Below are 21,141 nucleotides of genomic sequence, written 5' to 3'. Positions count from 1 at the left end.
GCCGCCGCCGAGCGCGTCCCTCCAGCCCGCCCATCTCCTCCTGAATGCGATCGTATGTATTCTGCGCATGCGCAGTGAATGTCTGACCGCTTCCTTGCTCAGACATCTCCACTGCGCCTGCGCGATGACGCCATAGTGCTCCGAGGAACAGGCGCAGTGGAGATGTCTGAGCAGGGAAGCTGTCAGACATTCACTGCGCATGCGCCGAATACAGGCGCTCACAAGGAGGATCGCATTCAGGAGGAGATGGGCGGGCTGGAGGGACGCGCTGGGCGGCGGCAGTTTCTGAAGGTAGACGGAGCCTCTAGGTGCTAATGACGCCCCCATAGCACCTAGAGGCTCATTAGCATATTAATAAAAGTAGTTTTTTTAGCCAAACCACCGCCCCAAAAGCAATTATATTAGGATGGTTGGCCAGAGCAGACACTAGCGGATCGCTAGTGTCTGACAGCTAAATATGTGACACCTAAGTGGTAGAAACCCTTTAATATAAATACAGAAAACCCTATTAAAACATTTTTGTACATTCTATATCTCCAATTATTAACAATTCTTGCCAAACAATTGTTACTTGACCAATAACAGGGAGATTAAATAGCCTGTTCTGTTTCTAAGCAACTGAGGAAGAAAAAAGACGCCTGGGTATTGTTTGTAAATGAGTCAGTGATGCTCTAAATCAATATGTGGTTGGCGGGGAAGGGTAGGAGAGATGTTGGTTTCACCCATTGGTAGCGCAATCCTATTATCTGGCCCACATAAGCTGACAAGGGGCAGACTATTTCCAGTAACTATTAATGTTTCATTCCAGGAAAGAGCGATCATTGACATTTAATTGTTAAAAGTTAGAACAATCAAAAGACATTACTTAAGCAGACAATTAGAAAATACAGGCCAGGAAACGTCTCTGTTTAACCCTGCGACTACGCAATAAATAGTACATGAAAAACCTGAGAACTATTTTAGTGACCTCCATAGGATTAGGAAATGAATGGTACCTTGGAGGTGTGAGGCAAATTAAAACTAATGGTTTGATATTTACCAGCTAATGAGAGGAACGCTGCCAATGTACACAATTTAGTCAATTTACTCATCTTTATATGTAGGTAGGCAAACCAAAAGCACCCGCCACAGAGACATCTGCATGCAGATTATCATAGAACATGGATTATTTAAATACATAAACACACATTTGGCTACGAGCTAAACTGATAATAACTCTCAAGGTGAATATGCTTGTACTGAACGTAGAACGCAAGATAAAACGTTCAGAGGCGGTGAATGGGATTCACTCATCTTGAAATATCTCCATACAGCAGGAACACCACTGCCTTACACTAGGCAAACATTGCAGCTAACTTGAAGGGCACACACAAAATATTTTTTAAATTATAACTGATGTGACCATTAATGTTCATCTGTTGAAAATGCAGGCTAATATGTGTCATATACAGTCCTCCAAACCTCCCGGCGCACACGCCTCTCTCTGACCCTCTCAGAAACCAATGCATTGATCCATCCAGTAATCAGCTTCATTCCAATCAAAGTGTAAGAGTCAGGGACACTTACGATGCCTCGTGTCCTTAGTTATAACACACATATGACTATGAGCTGACTGAGAACAGAAGAGGTGCTCAAAATGTGTAAGCATCCTTGGTTTCTGCAATTATGCATAGACTAAAAGAGATGACATATTGGGGCATCTCACCATCCACATGATAAATAAAAGTTAAATGCCAGACATAAATCAGCAGGTCCTGTCATCAAATATCTAGTTTGCCCATCAGAAGAATACCTACGGCAAAGTGATGCTGGCTGCCCTGGTGTAAATCGGGTTGGTTACAGATTGCACATAGGATCAGGAAGCATCTACCGTATTTTTCGCCCCATAAGACGCATCGGTTCATAAGACGCACCTAGGTTTTAGAAGGGGAGAATAAGAAAAAAATATTTTTCATGACACCTCAGGTCAATCCACCAATCAGACCCCCAATGTTAATAAGATCCCAATAAGACCTCAGATCAAACCTCAATATAAATGACCCCCAATCAGACCTTAGATAAGAGCCCCATGCCTCATATCAGCCCCCAATAGCCTCTCTTCAGCCCCCCGCAGCCTTATATATGCTCCCAGTAGCCTCATATATGAACCCAGTACTCTCATATATGCCCCCAGTAGTCTCTCTTCAGCCCCCAGTAGCTTCATATATGACCCTAGTAGCCTCATATATGCCCCCAGTAGTCTCTTTTCAGCCCCCAGTAGCCACATATATGCACCCAGTAGCCTCATATATGCCCCCAGCAGCATCCATAAACTTCATATGAAATAAAAAAATTAAAAAAAACACTCACCTTTCCTGCTCCGGACGCCGCCGCTCCTACCCTCTCGTGCTCGGTCTTACTCCTCTTCAGTCTGCTGTGCTGGGACCCGGCGCGCACAGCGTGAGGTCACAGTGCTCCCTCACACTGTGCGCAGACCTGCACAGCCGGCAGCCGAGGACCAGGAAGCAGTAAGTACAGAGCCTTCACCGCTTCCCGATCCTCTGGTACTAATGAAGCGCTTCATAAGTATTCGCCTCATAAAATGCAGTTTTTTGGGGGGGAAATGCGTCTTATGGGGCAAAAAATGCGGTAAATCACTGCCTGTCCCAGAGATGCACACAATATAAGAATCCTATATCAGATACACACACAGCACCATTTTTTGGGCAGATAACCTTTAAGTATATTAATTGACTGATTGTTTTCTGGTCGGAATGATTTTGTTGACTCCAGTGCAGAGAGGTACGAAGCACAATGTGTGGCTTTCTTTATCTAGGGATATATTTATATTTTTAACTAGCCGTGTTGTAGGCCACAAGGTGTGGTTTGAACTCCAGAACATGCTTACGTATTCAAACTGTTCTCTCAGAATATTTGTGAGGTTAAAAAATTATTATGGCAGTTCTTTCTCATCACTGAAGTATATTTTGGTGAGCATATTTGGAGCGCTGTGAATAATTCTACACAAGTTATCCAAATATCACCAAGGCAATAATAATGCTGCAGCCTAGTCCAATTCATTAGAATAGGACTGATCTGTACATAGAACCTGGTGACAAAGGAAAGTTACATACTCTGGCCTAGGAAGAGGTGGAGGAGCTTGACCAATTTTGCTAATCTGACATGTGTCCCTTTATGTGGTAATAACTTTGGAAAGCTTCTACTTATCCAAGCCATTCAGAGATTGTTTTCTCATGACGCATTGTACTTCATGTTAATGGTAAACTTGAGTCAATGTGTTTTACCTTTACTTGTAAACAAAATATCCAAAAGTTGACGAAAATTTTGAAAAAGTTTTCTGAATTTGAATCTCTCCGCTTTAAAAACAGAAAGTGATACCTCATAAAATATTTTGTACTTAACATTTCCTATATCATTTCGTAAATGTCATTTTATTTTTTTAAGACGTTAGAAGGCTTAGAATTTTAGAAGCGATTCTTAAAATGTTTAAGAAAATTTACAAAACCCACTTTTTAACCCTTTCAAGACCAAGCTAGTTTTTACCTTCAGGACCAGGCCATTTGACATGTGTCACTTTATGCGGTAAAAACTTTAAAACGCTTTTACTTATCCAGGCCATTCTGAGATTGTGTTCTCGTCACATATTGCACTTCATGAAAGTGGTAAAATTGAGTAAAAAAATATTCATTTTTATTTATTAAAAAAATACCAAATTTACCAAAAAGTTTGAAAAATTTCCAAATTTCAATTTCTCAACTTTTATAATAGAGAGTAACACCTCCAAAAATTGTTATTACTTTACATTCCCCATATGTCCACTTCATTTATTGAATGCCTTTTTTTGGGGGGGATGTTAGAAGGCTTAGAAGTTTAGAAGCAAAATTTTAAGGACCAGTTCAGCTCTGAAGTAACTTTGTGAGGCTTACATAATAGAAACCACCCACAAATTACCCCATTTTAGAAACTACTCCCCTCAAGGTATACAAAACTGATTTTACAAACTTTGTTAACCCTTTAGGTGTTTCACAAGAATTAAAAGGAAATTTCACTTTTTTGTCAGATTTTCCATTTTAATAATTTTTTTCCAGTAACAAAGCAAGGGTTAACAGCCAAACAGCCAAACATTTGTAGATTTAGAGAAACACCCCATTTGTGATCGGAAACTGCTGTACGGGCACACGGCAGGGCACAGAAAGAAAGGAATGCCATATGGTTCTTGGAGGGCCATGTCACATTTAAACAACCCCTGATGCAACCTTAGAGTAGAAGCTCCCCAAAATGACCCCATTTTGGAAACTACGAGATAACGTGGCAGTTTTGTTGGTACTGTTTTAGAGTACATATTATTTTTGGTTGCTCTATATTACACTTTTTGTGAGGCAAGGTAACAAAACATAGCTGTTTTGGCACCATTTAAATTTTTTGTTATTTACAATGTTCATCTGACAGCTTAGATCATGTGTTATTTTTATAGAGCAGGTTGTTACAGACACAACAATACCAAATATGATCTGAAAAAAATAGGTTTTTTTTGTGTCTCCATATTCTGACAGCCATAGTTTATTTTTTATTTTTGGGTGACTGTCTTATGTAGGGTCTTATTATTTGTGGGATGACGGTTTTATTGGTACAATGTTATGTTGGAGTGTGTATGACTTTTTGATCACTTGGTATTACACTTTTTGTGATGTAAGGTGACAAAAAATGGCTTTTTTGACACCATTTTTTTTTTTACAGTGTTCACCTGAGGGCTTAGGTCATGTGATATTTATTCAGCAGGTGATCAAGGACGTGGCAATACCTAATATACATACATTTTTTTATTTATTAAAGTTTTACACAATAACAGCATTTTTGAAACAAAGAAAATCATGTTTTAGTGTCTCAATATTCTGAGAGCCATATTTTTAGGGCGATTGTCTTAGGTAGGGCCTAATTTTTTGCGGGGTGAGATGACGGATAGATTGGTATGATTTTGGGGTGGGTATGACTTTTTGATCACTTGGTATTACACTTTTTGTGATGTAAGGTAACAAAAAATTGCTTTTTTTTTACACCATTTTTATTTTTTTAAGGGGTTCATCTGAGGGGTTAGGTCATGTGATATTTTTATACAGCAGGTTATTACGGACACGTTGATAACTTATATATATACTTATATTTATTTATTAAAGTTTTACACAATACCAGCATTTTTTAAACAAAAAATCATGTTTTATTGCCTCCATAAACTGAGGGCCATAGTTTTTTATTTTTATTTCTTGGGCGATTGTCTTAGTTATGGTCTCATTTTTTGCAGGATGAGATGATGGTTTGATTTGTATAATTTTTGGGTTTGAATGTCTTTTTGATCGCTTGGGATTACACTTTTTGTGATGTAAGGTGACCAAAAAAATTGCTTTTTTGCAGTTTTTATTTTATTTTTATTACGGTGTTCACGTGAGGAGTTAAGTCATGTGATATTTTTGTAGAGCAGGTCGTTATGGATGCGGCAATACTTAATATGTCAACTTTTTTATTTATTTATTAAAGTTTTATACACTGATAATTTTTAAACAAAAAAAATCATGTTTTAGTCTCCATAGTCTGAGAGCCATAGTTTTTTTATTTTTTTGGGCAATTGTTTTAGGTAGGGGCTCATTTTTGCGGAATGAGATGACGGTTAGATTGGTACTATTTTGGGGGGCATACACCTTTTTGATCGCCTTTTGCACTTTTAGTGATGTAAGGTGACGAAATGTTTTTATTTTACTTTTTTGACAGTGTTCACCTTAGGGGTTAGGTCATTTGATATTTTTATAGAGCCGGTCTATAAGGATGCAGATATACGTAATATATCTACTTTTCTTTTTTTGCCTATTTTTTTTTACAATTGTTTTACTTTATTTTGGAAAAAGGACGCATTATTTAACTTAAAATTTTAATTTTTTTAATTAGAAAAAAACACTTTTTCACTTTATTTAACTTTTTATATTTGTCTCACTGTGGAACTTCATCTTTTCAATGTTTGATCCCTGTTTTAATTCAGTACAATACATTCTGTAATTGAACTGTCAGCGTCTCACACAGTGAGACGCTGACAGTTGCCTAGGAGACCCAGCGCTCAGGTTAGATCTCCTGGGCTTCCGGAGGCTGGCAGCTTTGATGCCTGTGTAAGTCTTTTGGTCTGCCATGGCAACCATCGACCCCCTGCCAGCGCTGACTGCCGCACGTGAAAGGGTTAATCCTCCGGCATTACCGCACACACCAATGCCGGCGGATGTAGCAGGGGCCCGGTTATCAGTAACAGCTGGGCCCATTTTGGATCTGGCGGGTGCAGCTCCTGCACCCGCCCAATCCCATCACATACATGCACGTGAGGATGCGGCAAGGAGTCACGTTCGCTCATGTACATGTACGTGATAATGCGGGAAGGGATTAAGGACCAGGTCAGGTCTGAAGACACTTTATGGGGCTTACACAGTGAAAACCCCCCCATTTTTTTCTTTAACATATCGAGGGTTAACAGCCAAACAAAACTCAATATTTATTACCCTAATTCTGCGGTTTACATAAACACCCCACATGTGGTCGTAAATTGATGTATGGGCACACGGCAGGACGCAGAAAAAAATGAGCGCCATATGGTTTTTGGAAGGCAGATTTTGCTGAACTTTTGCTGGTTTTTAGATGCCATGTCCCATTTGAAGCCCCCCTTATGCACCCTTACAGTAGAATCTCCAAAAAATTGACCCCATTTTGGGGGATAGGGTGCCAGTTTTATTGGTACTATTTTGGGGTACATATTATTTTTAATTGCTCTATATTATGTTTTTTGTGAGGCAAGTTAACCAAAAAAATTGCTGTTTTGGCACTGTTTCTATATATATATTTTTTTTTACAACATTCATCTGACAGGGTAGATCATGTTCTATTTTTATAGAGCAGGTTGTTACAGATGCAATAATACAGGGATGGCAAAACTACAACTCACAGCATGCCCAGACTGCCTATAGCTATCAGCCGACAGCAGGGCATGGTGGGAGTTTTACAACAGCTGGAGAGCCACAGGTTGGTCATGCCTGCAATAATATGCCTACTTTCTTTGTTTGTTTCAGTTAAACATAATAAAGCATTTTCTTTTAATTTTATTATGTTTTTGTGTCTCCATTTTATGAATGCCATATTTTTTTATTTTTCTGCCAATCGTCTTGTGCAGGGGCTCGTTTTTTGCAGGAAGAGTTGATGTTTTATCGGTACCATTTTGGGGTACATATGATTTTTTGATTATTCATTATTACACTTTATGCGGCAAGGTGACATAAAAATTGGTTGTTTTAGCACAGTTTTTATTTATTTATTTTTACAGCGTTCACCTGAGGTGTTAAATCATGTGACATTTTTATAGAGCAGATCGTTACGAATGTGGTAATACCTAATATGCATACTTTTTCTTATTTATTTATATTTTACACAATAATATCATTTTGCCATAGCTTTTTTATTTTTTGGCCGATTGTCTTAGTTAGAATCTAATTTTTTGCGGGATGAGGTGATGGTTTGATTGGTACTATTTTGGGAGGCATAAGCCTTTTTGATCACTTGTGTTGCACTTTATGTGATGTTACTGCTTTTTTGCAGTTTTTATTTTATTGTTCACGTGAGGAGTTAGGTCATGTGATATTTTTATAGAGCTGGTTGTTACGGACGCGTCAATACCAAATATGTATACTTTTTTTATTTATTTCACTTTAACACAATAATAGCATTTCTGAAACAAAAAATTATGTTTTTAATTTTTTTAACAATTTTCTTATGTAGGGGCTTATTTTTTGTGGGACATACACCTTTTTGATCACCTGGTGTTGCACTTTTTGTGGTGTAAGGTGACAAAAAATTTTTGGTTTTTTTTATGGTGTTTATCGGACAGAGTGGATCATGTGAGATATTTATATAGCCGGCCGTCACAGACGCTGCAATACCAAATATGCCTATTTTATTTATTTTTTTTCCTATTTTTTTTTATTTTTTTTACCACTTAAATGGGGATTTTTTTATGTGAAACCTTTTTTTTTTTTTTTTTAAATAAAACACTTTATTTTTAATTTTTTAATTTTTTTTTATTTTACACTTTGCGTCCCCCATAAGGTCATACAAGACCTCTGGAGGACATTTAACTTCACTTTTTTTTTTTCACTATTGATTTCTTCTGTAACCGGGGCTGACATAGTAGCCCCAGTTACAGAAGAAATACAGCCCCCAGAGAGGCTGTACAGCATAATACTGCACTGTACAGCCTCAGTGCAGGACTGATCGAGGTCTGTGGAAGACAAGACAGCTCCTGCACTCTCCCGGCCCCGGCAGTCACATCACCACCGGGCCGGGACAGGAAGCGTTTCCTGATCTGTATACACAGCGCCCGCTGAGTGATGTGTATATAGCGATCTAAAAGGCAGGGACACCTATGAACTGTCCCTGCCTTCTCTCTGCAGTACCCTGCTATCACTGACAGCGGGCCCCCCGCTCAGCAGCTGCACGATTAGCGTGCAGCTGCCATCTCAGAATGGACGTTATAGAATGTGCATTTAGAGATGAACAATCGCCCATAGGACGTTTATATCCTACGAGTGGTCGGGAAGTGGTTAAACAGCTATGAGATGTGGGTGCCCAGTCTGCCCCCACCAATTAGATATTGATGACCTATCTAATCCAGATGACTGGTCATTAATATTTTACTTGCCCTTAACATACTGCAGTATTCATAAAAAGGCCAAAAAACTGAAGCAAACAAACACGATATGCAGCAGCACACTGATCTATGCACAAAGACACAAGCAAACAATGGAAACATGAATACATCTGAATTGTATTACTGCTATACTTACTATTTCATAATTAGAAGCTCTTTCTGCACATTTTGATCAAAAATCAGTTACAAGATGGGATATACACTAGCAGACTTTTCTCTCCTGGGCTTAATCCCCAAATTAAGGGCAATATAGAATCCAGTTTATATATAATTTTTGCATTGTATATTTAAGGGAGGCTTGAATGCCATTTGGACCGTGTAATCCTGTCCATCTGCCCATCTGTTGGAAGCCACCTTGTCACTAGTAGATGGGCCGACACAATATTGATCAAAATGTGCACAAAGAGCTTCTAATTTTCATATAGTAAGTATAGCAGTAATACAACTCAGATTTACCCATGTTTCCACCGTTTCCATGTGTCTTTGCACATGGGGCAGTGTGCTGCTGCATATAGTGCTTGTTTGCTTTTGCATGGCATCCGTAGCAGCATGCACTTGCACCAGATTACATATTGTTTGGGGGTGCTGGTCTTTCATGTTTTGTGCATAAAACAACAACAAAAAACGGACAGAATAGCTGTAGTGTTTGTATTCATTTCCCCCAAATAATTAATAATACCTAATCGATAAGTTATAAGTACCCCCATAGGTGTTGCTAGGTTCAAACATTCAGGGCCAGGGCCCCTGAAGTTTTCTCCCAGGCCCCGAATGTACTGCCTACCAGATAGATCCAGCTGTATTGCCATCCTCAAGACGGCAATACAATCGAATCTAATGCCTTGCAACAGCTGAAGGACCTATGATGACATCCCAGTCCATGTGATCAGTTCTAAATGCAGTAGCTGAAAAGGACCTGCGATGATGTAACCATCATGTGACCAGTGCAGGAGAGGATGGCTCAGCAGTGAAGAGAAGTCCTGGGAAGAAGCTGCTACATGAGGAGAGGTAAGTGAAGGGGTAAATTACTCAGTGTGATATGCAGAACAATGTTGGGAGTTGTAGTTATTTAACTGGGACTGTATGTTAGGGCTGAAGTTATTTACGTGGGACAGTGAGGTGGAGTGATGTTATTTACATGGGACTGAATATGGAGGGGCTGAGGATTATAATTTCTGAGGACAGTAAACGGAGGAATATAACTACAGGGAGCACTATAAATACTGGGGGGCTTAAAGGCAAGCATTATAACAGTAGGGGGCAATATAAATACTGGGGGCACTGTGTGGTTATTATAACAGTAGGGGGCGATATAAATACTAGGGCACTTCAGAGTGAGCATTATAACAGTAGGGGGTATTATACATACTGGGGTCACTGTGGGGACATTTTAAATGCAGGGAACATTAAGCGTTCTTATTACTAATGGGGGCGCTATAGGATAGGAGGGACTTATAGATCCACATTATTTCTATTAAGAATTAAGAACATTATTACTACTGAGGGGTCTGTAGAGAGCTTTATTACCACTGGAATAACAATAGGGACGCCTTATTTCTACTAGGGGCTCTGTAAGACCATTATTAATACCGTAGGGCTCTTCTAATAATGGAGGCACTCTTGGGGAGCACTATCACTGTTGGGGGCACTGTAGGGGGCAGTATTATTAATGAGGGCATTCTAGAAGGGAATTACTATTGGTGGGACTATGAGGAGTACTATTTCTATGGGGGCACTCATTTTTCTTCATGATAGTATTTGGGGGGTAGAGATAAGTAAGGAAGCTAAGATATCTGTGTTTCACACTCTGCAGAGACGAAGCGCGGCTGAAAGAAGTTGTCTGGACCGAATGGAGAAGATGATGACAGAGAAGATCAATATCAGAGGAGACGTCACCTGGGAGGCACTGCATGTGAAAGGTACGTGCTGCTATATAGCAAGTACAGTAAAAATGTCTTCAGTGCTAGTGTTTGCAGGCAAAATGGCTGGGGGGGGGGGGGGGTTGATTAGTTGACTTTGAGAATTGGGCAATATTCATTGTGGTTTGGGCCCTGGATCTTTTGAGAACCTAGCAACGCCCCTGAGTACCCCTAAAAATACATCTCATCCCACACAAACAAAACAAACCCTCATACAGCTATAGGAAAATAAAAAAGTTATGCTTTTGGAATGTAAGAATCAAAATATATGCCTTTGTCCTTAAACGGGATGTCCTAGAATGGCAACTATGTCTAATCAAAATGGCTACTCAGTGTCTGATCAGTGGAGGTCCAACATTGGGACTCCTGCTGATCACCAGAACAAGGGTTCTGTGTAACCCAAATGGAGGGAAGGCTCAAAGACTATGGGACTGGTGAAGATTGTGAGTGAAGAGCTTGGCTACTTCTGGCATTGCTATAGAATTTGAATGAAGCAGCATTATATATGATCAACCGCCACTATATATTATTGGTTTTCTCATATGCTGTATTATCCCATTTCTGTCTTCCTTTTCATGGTTAGAAACCTCACCCACACGATATTTAACTTTCATAAGACTATAAAGACGCTGCACTGTGAATAAATGATACACTCTTCTCATCAATCAATAACTATTTTACACTGTACAATGTCTTTTTGTTGTTGGCTTTAAATCGTGCTGAGTCTATTGTCAGCAGGCTTTTCCAGGTTTCTCTCCATCAATGAATTGTCTCATATAATTTTGTTAAAAGAGTAAGTAACCTTGATTCTGTTCCCAAAATATATTTATATATTTCAGATCTCATCTGTCATTAAGTGGTGTATTCTCCCATCCATCAAAACCTCCCTGAAGACAACAAACATCTTCCTATGACTTTATTACTGTAGCTTACATAAATAAATTTACCGTCATCAGCAGAAGTTAAGCATTGCTTCCCTATCAATCTCATGTTGAGGGCTCATGTTTCAGACAAACAAAGATGCCTTCTGAATATTGCTATTTTTCATTACATTATATACGGAAATAATTAATTTGCACAAAACACTGAGCTACAAATATTTCTAAAGGACAATGTAGCAACCCGATCGGTGCTCGTTTTCTTCCATTTACATTGCACAATCATCATTTGGTCAGATTAATGATTGTGGATCCTCATATAGTTGGCATAACTGTCGGCAGCACATCCCCTCTTTACACAAGGGGATATGCCGGGGTCAATTAATTTTATGTCTGCATAAAAGACATAAAATGGTTAATTGCAGACATGTTTAAAAGTCACTGGATTAGGTCAGGGATTTGCATGTAGCGGGCTAATTAGCCAGCCAGAGATGGGTATACAGCTGAGGAGGCCATGACTAAATATAGTGCAGCCTCTCCAAAAGAGCTCTTCTTTGGGAACACCACCCCCTTATCCAGACCAGATTTTGTGTGACAGATTTTCAGTTCCAGCATACATTATGCATACTGTGCGGCCGGCCCCTCCTCCCTCCCCTGTAGTTAACACATTGGTGGCCAGTGCGGCTGGCCCGCCCTCCCTCCCCTGTAGTTAACACATTGGTGGGCAGTGCGGCCACCAATGTGTTAACTACAGAGGAGGGAGGGGGGGGCGGCCACACTGGCCACCAATGTGTTAACTACAGGGGAGGGAGGGGAGGTCGGCCGCACTGGCCACCAATGTGTTAACTACAGAGGAGGGAGGGGGGGCGGCCACACTGGCCACCAATGTGTTAACTACAGGGGAGGGAGGGGAGGCCGGCCGCACTGGCCACCAATGTGTTAACTACAGGGGAGGGAGGGGGGCCCACTGGCCACCAAGGTGTTAATTGTGCGGATCACAGCCCCCTGTAAAGAGATCGGGTTCTGCCAGGCAGCAGGGGGCAGTCATGTACACAGTTCAAAGTATATTCTAACTAGAAGCGTCCCCATCACCATGGGAACGCCTCTGTGTTAGAATATACTGTCGGATCTGAGTTTTCACGAAATGAAAACTCAGCTCTGAAAAAGCTTTTATGCAGACGGATCTGCGGATCTGTCTGTATGAAAGTAACCTACGGCCACGGATCACGGACGCGGATGCCACTTTTGTGTGCATCCGTGTTCTTTCACGGACCCACTGACTTGAATGGGTCGTGAACCGCTGTCCGTCAATAAAATATGACAGGTCAGGAAACACGGATCACGGATGCGGCTGCAAAACGGTGCATTTTCCGATTTTTCCACGGACCCATTGAAAGTCACGGAAAACGGCCCAACGGCCACGGATGCACACAATGGTTGTGTGCATGAGGCCTTAATGTATACCTTTCCTTTCCTTTTCTGCCATTGACATGCCATGACATATCGATGCCAGGCTGTTTTCCAGCGCCTCGACGTGGCCTGCACCCTCTCATTGGCCCTATCACACTATAGGAGACCAGCTATTATTAACATTTCAGTGTATCTTTTATGTATTATTACAATTTTTATTTGCATTATTTTGTGTATATTTTTATTTCCAGCATTTTCAGGTTTTGTCAGGTATTTATTTTAAATGTTTGCTTCATTGACTATTACTCATCGTATTGCAAGTAATTAGGCTTCTATTGTGTATGGTAACTTAATGTGGTATGTACGTTATGAAGCAAGAACAGACAATGAGAAAACCGCAAGATGTGTATTGCAAGAGAGAAATATTCACGGTCCGGTCCAGGCTCCATATAAGGAGTGAGAGGTGCCTCATTATCATATTATTTTTACCACTGAGGAAGAAACACGTCTGGAGAAGAAGCAAGGTGCCATATCGACTTACCCAATGCAACTTTGATACAGAGATATCGAGAGGAAACAATCTACCTCTGTACAGCAAGGATAACGATTGGCGTTCAGACATCGTGACCCCGCAAGGGATTGTGCCGGCACAAGCGCCAACTGCAAATCTCAGCAGTTAGCAAATAGCAGAGAGGAACAAAACACATCTAAAGCTTACCAAACCAGGATCGCACCAACTACCCATGCCAACTTATGTGACACTGCCGATAAGCCGTGCGGCTGAATGGACAGAGCCGGGTACTGGTAAGAAGCGCTACAGCACGATCCACTCTGCACATGTAAAGATAAAGCCTTTCTTTTGCTGCTATTATCAATTGCACTATACCAGCGATGGGCAACCTGAGGCTCTCCAGCTGTTGCAAAACTACAACTCCCAGCATGCCCAGGCTACCTACAGCTATCAGCCTACAGCAGGGCATGGTGGGAGTTGTAGTTTTACAACAGCTGGAGAGCCACAGGTTGGCCATGCCTGCACTATACCAACTCTGCTACTTCTAACATTAATGGAACTGATATGATCATGAATAACCAATATATTTAGAGATGAACTAATAACTTGCATTGGGAACATATCATTTATACCGCACTGTGTGAACTAAATGTAGTCCCCTTTGCGTGAGCTCCACAATCGGGCATATAAAAGGGACCGAGACTGTGAACAGTTTTGCATGTATCAACTAGACATATGGTTTTAGATATTTTTTATATATGTATTTATTTGGATGACATGAATTATTGAAATGTTTTAATAAATTGCTCATTACTATTCTTATTTGTGAGCCGGCCATTGTGTATATCATTTTTAAAATACGGTACATTTTTTACTCTACAGAGAAGCCCAAAGGAAAACACCTGAAAGCTGAAAAAATCCATAGCACACACTGCATTAAAAATAAAAATTTTTTTTTTTCAAAAATGTCTATACATGTTTTGCATCCAAAGGTAGAACACCATGCAGGTCCTGCTCACACAGGTTCAAGGCTTGATAGAAAACAATATACAAAAAAAGGCCAGCTCACAAGAAGTCACCTAAATCTTATTTATTTCTCACTTATAAAATGATGCCTATTCTAAATTATCCCACTATCATATGCCACATAGCAATATAAGACCAATATATTTATAAAACAGTTATAAAATATAACATAAAGTCAATATAAAATCAAAACAAAATAACAGTGTAATTGTAATAGTCACGGTCCCTCCTTTCTATTACAATTACACTGTTATTTTGTTTTACTGTTATATTTTATAACAGTTTTATAAATATATTGGTCTTATATTGCTATGTGGCATATTTATGTCAGTATATGATAGTGGGATCATTTAGAATAGGCATCATTTTATAAGTGAGAAATAAATAAGATTTAGGTGACTTCTTGTGAGCTGGCCTTTTTTGTATATTTTTTGTCCAGCTATTGGATGGTAGCGGGCTGTGCTCTATTTTAGTGAGCTTCCCACCAACAGTTTTGTTAATAGAAAACAAGCCTATTATACACTGTAGTGCGCTGTGCACCTGTACGAGAAGGACTAGGTCAGGAAAAGCATTCCGCTTCTTAGGCTAGGGCTGCGCAACACATAGGGCACAACTACACGGCAACATAGTGTATGGCAGTCACAGACAAATCCATCCATGTGGCCTGGCAGCAGCATCCTCTGCTAATTACTGGGCCTCATTTATCCAAACTGTCTAACAGGAAAGCTGCCTTAGTTGTTTATAGCAACCAATCAGATGTCACGAGAAATGAAAGGTGAACTCTGGTTGCTACAGTTTTCCTGTTAGTTTTGATAAATGAGGCCCACAGACATTTTGGAGCATTTTTTGGAGCTGAAGTGTATAAGATTGCATACAAGTCAATATACTGCCTTTGCCTACAGCTGTAATTCAATAGATAAAATCAATTAAAAGTGCTACAAAAACACTCTTAAAGTAAATCAGAAACTTTAGAAAACATCACGAAAAATAGAAAGAGAGGGAGATTTATTAAGACTGGCGTTCTTGATCTATTTGGCGGATGGTAAATTTGGGGTGTCTTGGAAGGCCCATGTGCAGGAATCTGAAATCTAAGCCAGGAAGTAGCTGGAGTGAATTTCAGATGTTGGGCCATGTAGGCCCTGGCGCTTCCCACCCACTTTAAAGGCTACTTTCACATCTACCTTTTTGCTGGATCCGTTATGGATCAGCAAAAACGCTTCCATCATGATAATACAACCGTCTGCACCCGTTATGATCCGTTTTTGTTGTATTATCTCTAAAACTATTGTAAGGCCTCATGCACACGGACGTTTTTTTTCACGGTCCGCAAAACGGGGTTCCGTTGGTCCGTGATCCGTGACCGTTTTTCCGTCCGTGGGTCTTCCTTGATTTTTGGAGGATCCACGGACATGAAAAAAAAGTCATTTTGGTGTCCGCCTGGCCGTGCGGAGCCAAACGGATCCGTCCTGAATTACAATGCAAGTCAATGGGGACGGATCCGTTTGATGTTGACACAATATGGTGCCATTTCAAACGGATCCGTCCCCATTGACTTTCAATGTAAAGTCTGGAGTTCTGTTATACCATCGGATTGGAGTTTTCTCCAATCCGATGGTATATTTTAACTTGTAGCGTCCCCATCACCATGGGAATGCCTCTATGTTAGAATATACTGTCGGATATGAGCTACATCGTGAAACTCATTTCCGACAGTATATTCTAACACAGAGGCGTTCCCATGGTGATGGGGACGCTTCAGGTTAGAATATACAAAAAAACTGTGTACATGACTGTCCCCTGCTGCCTGGCAGGTGCTGCCAGGCAGCAGGGGGCAGACCCCCCCCCCCTGTTTTTAACTCATTGGTGGCCAGTGGGCCCCCCCTCCCCTGTTGTTAACTCGTTGGTGGCCAGTGTGCGCACCCCCTTCCCTCCCTCCCTCTATTGTAATAATAGCATTGGGGCCAGTGTGCGCGCCCCCCCAACCCCCCCCCCTCCCTCCCTCTATTGTAATAATAGCATTGGGGCCAGTGTGCGCGCCCCCCCAACCCCCCCCCTCCCTCCCTCTATTGTAATAATAGCATTGGGGCCAGTGTGCCCCCCCCCCCCCCGATCATCGGTGGCAGCGGAGTAGAAGATTCATACTTACCTGGCTGCTGGCTGCTGCGATCTCTGTGTCCGGCCGGGAGCTCCTCCTACTGGTAAGTGACAGGTCTGTGCGGCGCATTGCTGTCACTTACCAGTAGGAGGAGCTCCCGGCCGGACGCAGACATCGCAGCAGCCAGCAGCCAGGTAAGTATGAAAATCTTCTACTCCGCTGCCACCGATGATCGGGGGGGGGGGGGGGGGGGGAGGGGGGGGGGTGCGCACACTGGCCCCAATGCTATTATTACAATAGAGGGAGGGAGGGGGGGGGGGGTTGGGGGGGTGCGCACACTGGCCCCAATGTATTAAAACAATAGAGGGAGGGAGGGAGGGGGGTGCGCACACTGGCCACCAACGAGTTAACAACAGGGGAGGGGGGGGCCGCACAATGATATTCAAACTGGGGAGGGGGGGGTCTGCCCCCTGCTGCCGGGCAGCCCTGATCTCTTACCGGGGGATATGATGGGGTTAATTGTCCTAACCTATCCCCCTGTAAGAGATCGGGTGCTGCCAGGCAGCAGGGGGCAGTCTTGTACACAGTTTGTAGTGTATTCTAACTAGAAGCGTCCCATCACCATGGGAACGCTTCTGTGTTAGAATATACTGTCGGATCTGAGTTTTCACGAAGTGAAAACTCAGCTCTGAAAAAGCTTTTATGCAGACGGATCTTCGGATCCGTCTGTATGAAACTAAAACCTACGGCCACGGATCACGGACACGGATGCCAATCTTGTGTGCATCCGTGTTCTTTCACGGACCCATTGACTTGAATGGGCCCGTGAACCGTTGGCCGTGAAAAAAATAGGACAGGTCATATTTTTTTCACGGCCAGGAAACACGGCTCACGGATGCGGCTGCCAAACGGTGCATTTTCCGATTTTTCCACGGACCCATTGAAAGTCAATGGGTCCGTGAAAAAAAACGGAAAACGGCACAACGGCCACGGATGCACACAACGGTCGTGTGCATGAGGCCTAAGTCAATGGGCGACGGATCCGTTTTCTTTTGTGTCAGACAAAATGGATCCGTCACCATTGAATTACATTGTAAGTTATGATGGATCCGTCTTGATGAGTATCCCATGATGCACACAAAAACGCTGCTTGCATTGCTTTTGTGTGTGTCATGGGAACGCAATGAGACGGAATGGAAATGCATTCTGGAGCACTCCGTCTCTTCAGTTCAGTTTTGTCCCCATTGAAAATGATTGGGGACAAAACTGAAGCATTTTTCCCCACTATTGAGATCCTATGACGGATCTCAATAGCGGAAAGGAAAAGCGCAGGTGTGAAAGTAGCCTTATAAAAGTGGTGAGTGCAGCATAAAAAAGGCAAAAAGTTGCAATTTTTTTACGCAAAACCAGTTTTGTGCAAAAATAAAGAAAAAAAGATGACTTTTTTGCACCACTATTCTTGCGCAGTGAGTTTGATAAATCTTCTCTAAAACATTTCCGATATTCTCATCCCTTGCAAGAAGGAATGGCTTTATGTCCCAGTCATCTGTTGGAAAGCTGGGTTTAGCATCATTTACACAGAAACATCCTGAGCTGGGCACCACCCGCTCTGCATCTTGGGGTCTATATCTTACATATGTTCATACAGGAGGCAAAACATCATGGAAGGGCTAATCAACCAGCGTGATATGATATTATCTGGAGCTGCACGGAAGTATATTTTTGTTATTACACGGACAAATGTTCCCGCTATACTCGTCGGTTACAACCTTCAATAAGATCATTATGTCAACATTTACTTAGTCTACTCTCAGCATACAAAAGGGCCACTGAACCATACCAAACTCGATCTACATTAGCACCCAAAAAGCGTGTTCTGTTTGCTAAATTGTGGAAAACTATTTGTCACCTTACGTTTTCAGCTCTCAAACACTATTTGGCCAGCCTGTGATAAGGCAATTTATTCTCCTGTGATTTGCACTCAATCAATTTCCATCCTACATGTGCTAAAAAGTGATTGCCTTGCACGGTGTAAGGTCTGAAGTTAATGTTATATTTATGCCGGGTCATCTGATACGCAGGCCTCGCGTCCATTAAATACTCACATCTATCTAATTCTTCTTATACATTTAAAGCTGATAGCTTATCTTAAAAGAAAAGGTTATAGAGGTGAGAGATTTGGGCTAATTTAACTCTTCAGCAGAAATTGTTGATTTGTGAAAAGGGAAATTATACTTTATATGTGTGCGAGTGTGGTTGTATGACTGTCTGAATTCTAATATTCTAAGGGTCTCCCCATGACAGTCTGATAGCCTACTTTTGTGAACTGGAATTGTATTATTCAGTGACCCCCACACACACATCATTCTAACTGACCTATATGCATAGAGATTAAACAGTCAGGGATGGATTCCTTTAACATTTAATTGTCAGTAGCACAGTTCTTACTGTCAGGTGATGCTCAGGATCTTTTCTTACAGAAACTGACCTAAAAAACAGTCAACTCACAGAAAAAATAATTATTTGAAAAATGAAAGAAAAGTATTGTTAGGCTACTTTCACACTAGCGCTTGATCGGATCCGTTCTGAACGGATCCGATCATATTAATGGAGACGGAGGCTCCGTTCAGTACGGATCCGTCTGCATTAATAACTTAGAAAATTTTCTAGGTGCGCAAGATGCCTGAGCGGATCCGTTCAGACTTTCAATGTAAAGTCAATGGGGGACGGATCCGCTTGAAGATTGAGCCATATGGTGACCTCTTCAAGCGGATCCGTTCCCATTGACTTACATTGTAAGTCTGAACGGATCCGCTCGCCTCCGCACGGCCAGGCGGACAGCTGAACGCTGCAAGCAGCGTTCAGCTGTCCGCCTGTCCGTGCGGAGGCGAGCAGAGCGGAGGCTGAACGCCGCCAGACTGATGCAGTCTGAGCGGATCCGCTCCATTCAGACTGCATCAGGGCTGGACGGAGGCGTTCGGGTCCGCTCGTGAGCTCCTTCAAACGGAGCTCACGAGCGGACCGACGAACGCTAGTGTGAAACTAGCCTAATCCTGAATGCTATAGTCTGGAAATCCTGATAATCACCCAGGACTTGACAGGTCTGTGGTGACTCTTTAACCCCTTAGGGACCGGGCTCATTTTCACCTTAAGGACCGGGCCATTTTTTGGCAAATCTGACCAGTGTCATTTTATGTGGTGATAACTTTAAAACACGTTGACTTATGCAGGCCATTATGAGATTGTTTTTTCGTCACATATTGTATGTACTTCATCACACTGGTAAAATGGAGTAAAAAAAATATATTTTTATTTATAAAAAATACCAAATTTACCCAAAATTTTGAAACATTAGCAAATTTGGAAGTTTCAATTTCTCAACTTCCATAATACATAGTAATACCTACAAAAATAGTTATTACTTTACATTCCCCATATGTCTACTTCATGTTTGGATCATTTTGGGAATTACATTAAATTTTTTGGGGATGTTACAAGGCTTAGAAGTTTAGAAGCAAATCTTGAAATTTTTCAAAAATTTTCAAAAACCCACTTTTTAAGGACCAGTTCAGTTATGAAGTGACTTTGTGAGGCTTACATAATAGAAACCACTCAAAAATGACCCCATTCTAGAAATTACACCCCTCAATGTATTAAAAACTGATCTTACAAACTTTGTTAACCCTTTAGGTGTTCCACAAAAATTGATGGAAAATAGAGACACAATTTCAAAATTTCACTTTTTGGGCAGATTTTCCATTTTAATATTTTTTTCCAGTTACACAGCAAGGGATAACAGCCAAACAAAACTCAATATTTATGGCCCTGATTATGCAGTTTACAGAAACACCCCATATGTGGTCGTAAACTGCTGTACGGGCACACACCAGGGCACAGAAGGAAAGGAATGCCATACGGTTTTTGGAAGGCAGATTTTGCTGGACTGGTTTTTTGATACCATGTCCCATTTGAAGCCCCCCTGATGCACCCCTAGAGTAGAAACTCCCAAAAAGTGACCCCATTTTAGAAACTACGGGATAGGGTGGCAGTTTTGTTGGTACTATATAATTTTTGGTTGCTCTATATTACACTTTTTGTGAGGCAAGGTAACAAGAAATAGCTGTTTTGGCACCTTTTTTTGTTATTTACAACATTCATCTAACAGGTTAGATCATGTGGTATTTTTATAGAGCAGGTTGTCACGGACACGGCGATGCCTAATATGTATACAATTTTTTTATTTATGTAAGTTTTACACAATGATTTAATTTTTGAAACAAAAAAAAAATCATGTTTTAGTGTCTCCATAGTCTGAGAGCCATAGTTTTTTCAGTTTTTGGGCGATTATCTTGGGTAGAGTAGGATTTTTGCGGGATGAGATGACGGTTTGATTGGCTCTATTTTGGGGTGCGTATGACTTTTTGATCGCTTGCTATTACACTTTTTGTGATATATGGTGACAAAAAATGGCATTTTTTTACACCTTTTTTATATATTTTTTTTTTTACGGTGTTCATCTGAGTGGTTAGGTCATGTGATATTTTTATAGAGCAGGGTATTACGGACACTGCGATACC

General features: G+C 41.2%; 1 protein-coding gene across 4 annotated transcripts in view; it reads right to left on the bottom strand.

The window, feature by feature from the left end:
* Positions 1-21,141, bottom strand: part of LOC122938642 (cadherin-6-like) — a 361,198-nt gene that overhangs the window by 193,542 nt on the left and 146,515 nt on the right. The window contains exon 1 of one of the 4 annotated variants that reach the window (XM_044294307.1): positions 1,797-1,909. The exons of the other annotated variants lie outside the window; for them this stretch is intronic. Coding sequence (XP_044150242.1) covers positions 1,797-1,904 — 108 coding nt within the window. The 5' untranslated portion in view covers positions 1,905-1,909. Of the gene's footprint in view, positions 1-1,796; positions 1,910-21,141 lie in introns of those variants that run through there. 4 annotated transcript variants of the gene reach the window in all.

The sequence above is a fragment of the Bufo gargarizans genome, chromosome 5, assembly GCF_014858855.1.
Source record: "Bufo gargarizans isolate SCDJY-AF-19 chromosome 5, ASM1485885v1, whole genome shotgun sequence".
NCBI lineage: Eukaryota > Metazoa > Chordata > Amphibia > Anura > Bufonidae > Bufo > Bufo gargarizans.
The sequence above is the reverse complement of the archived record's forward strand: the minus strand, read 5'-3'. Positions and strand labels throughout refer to the sequence as shown.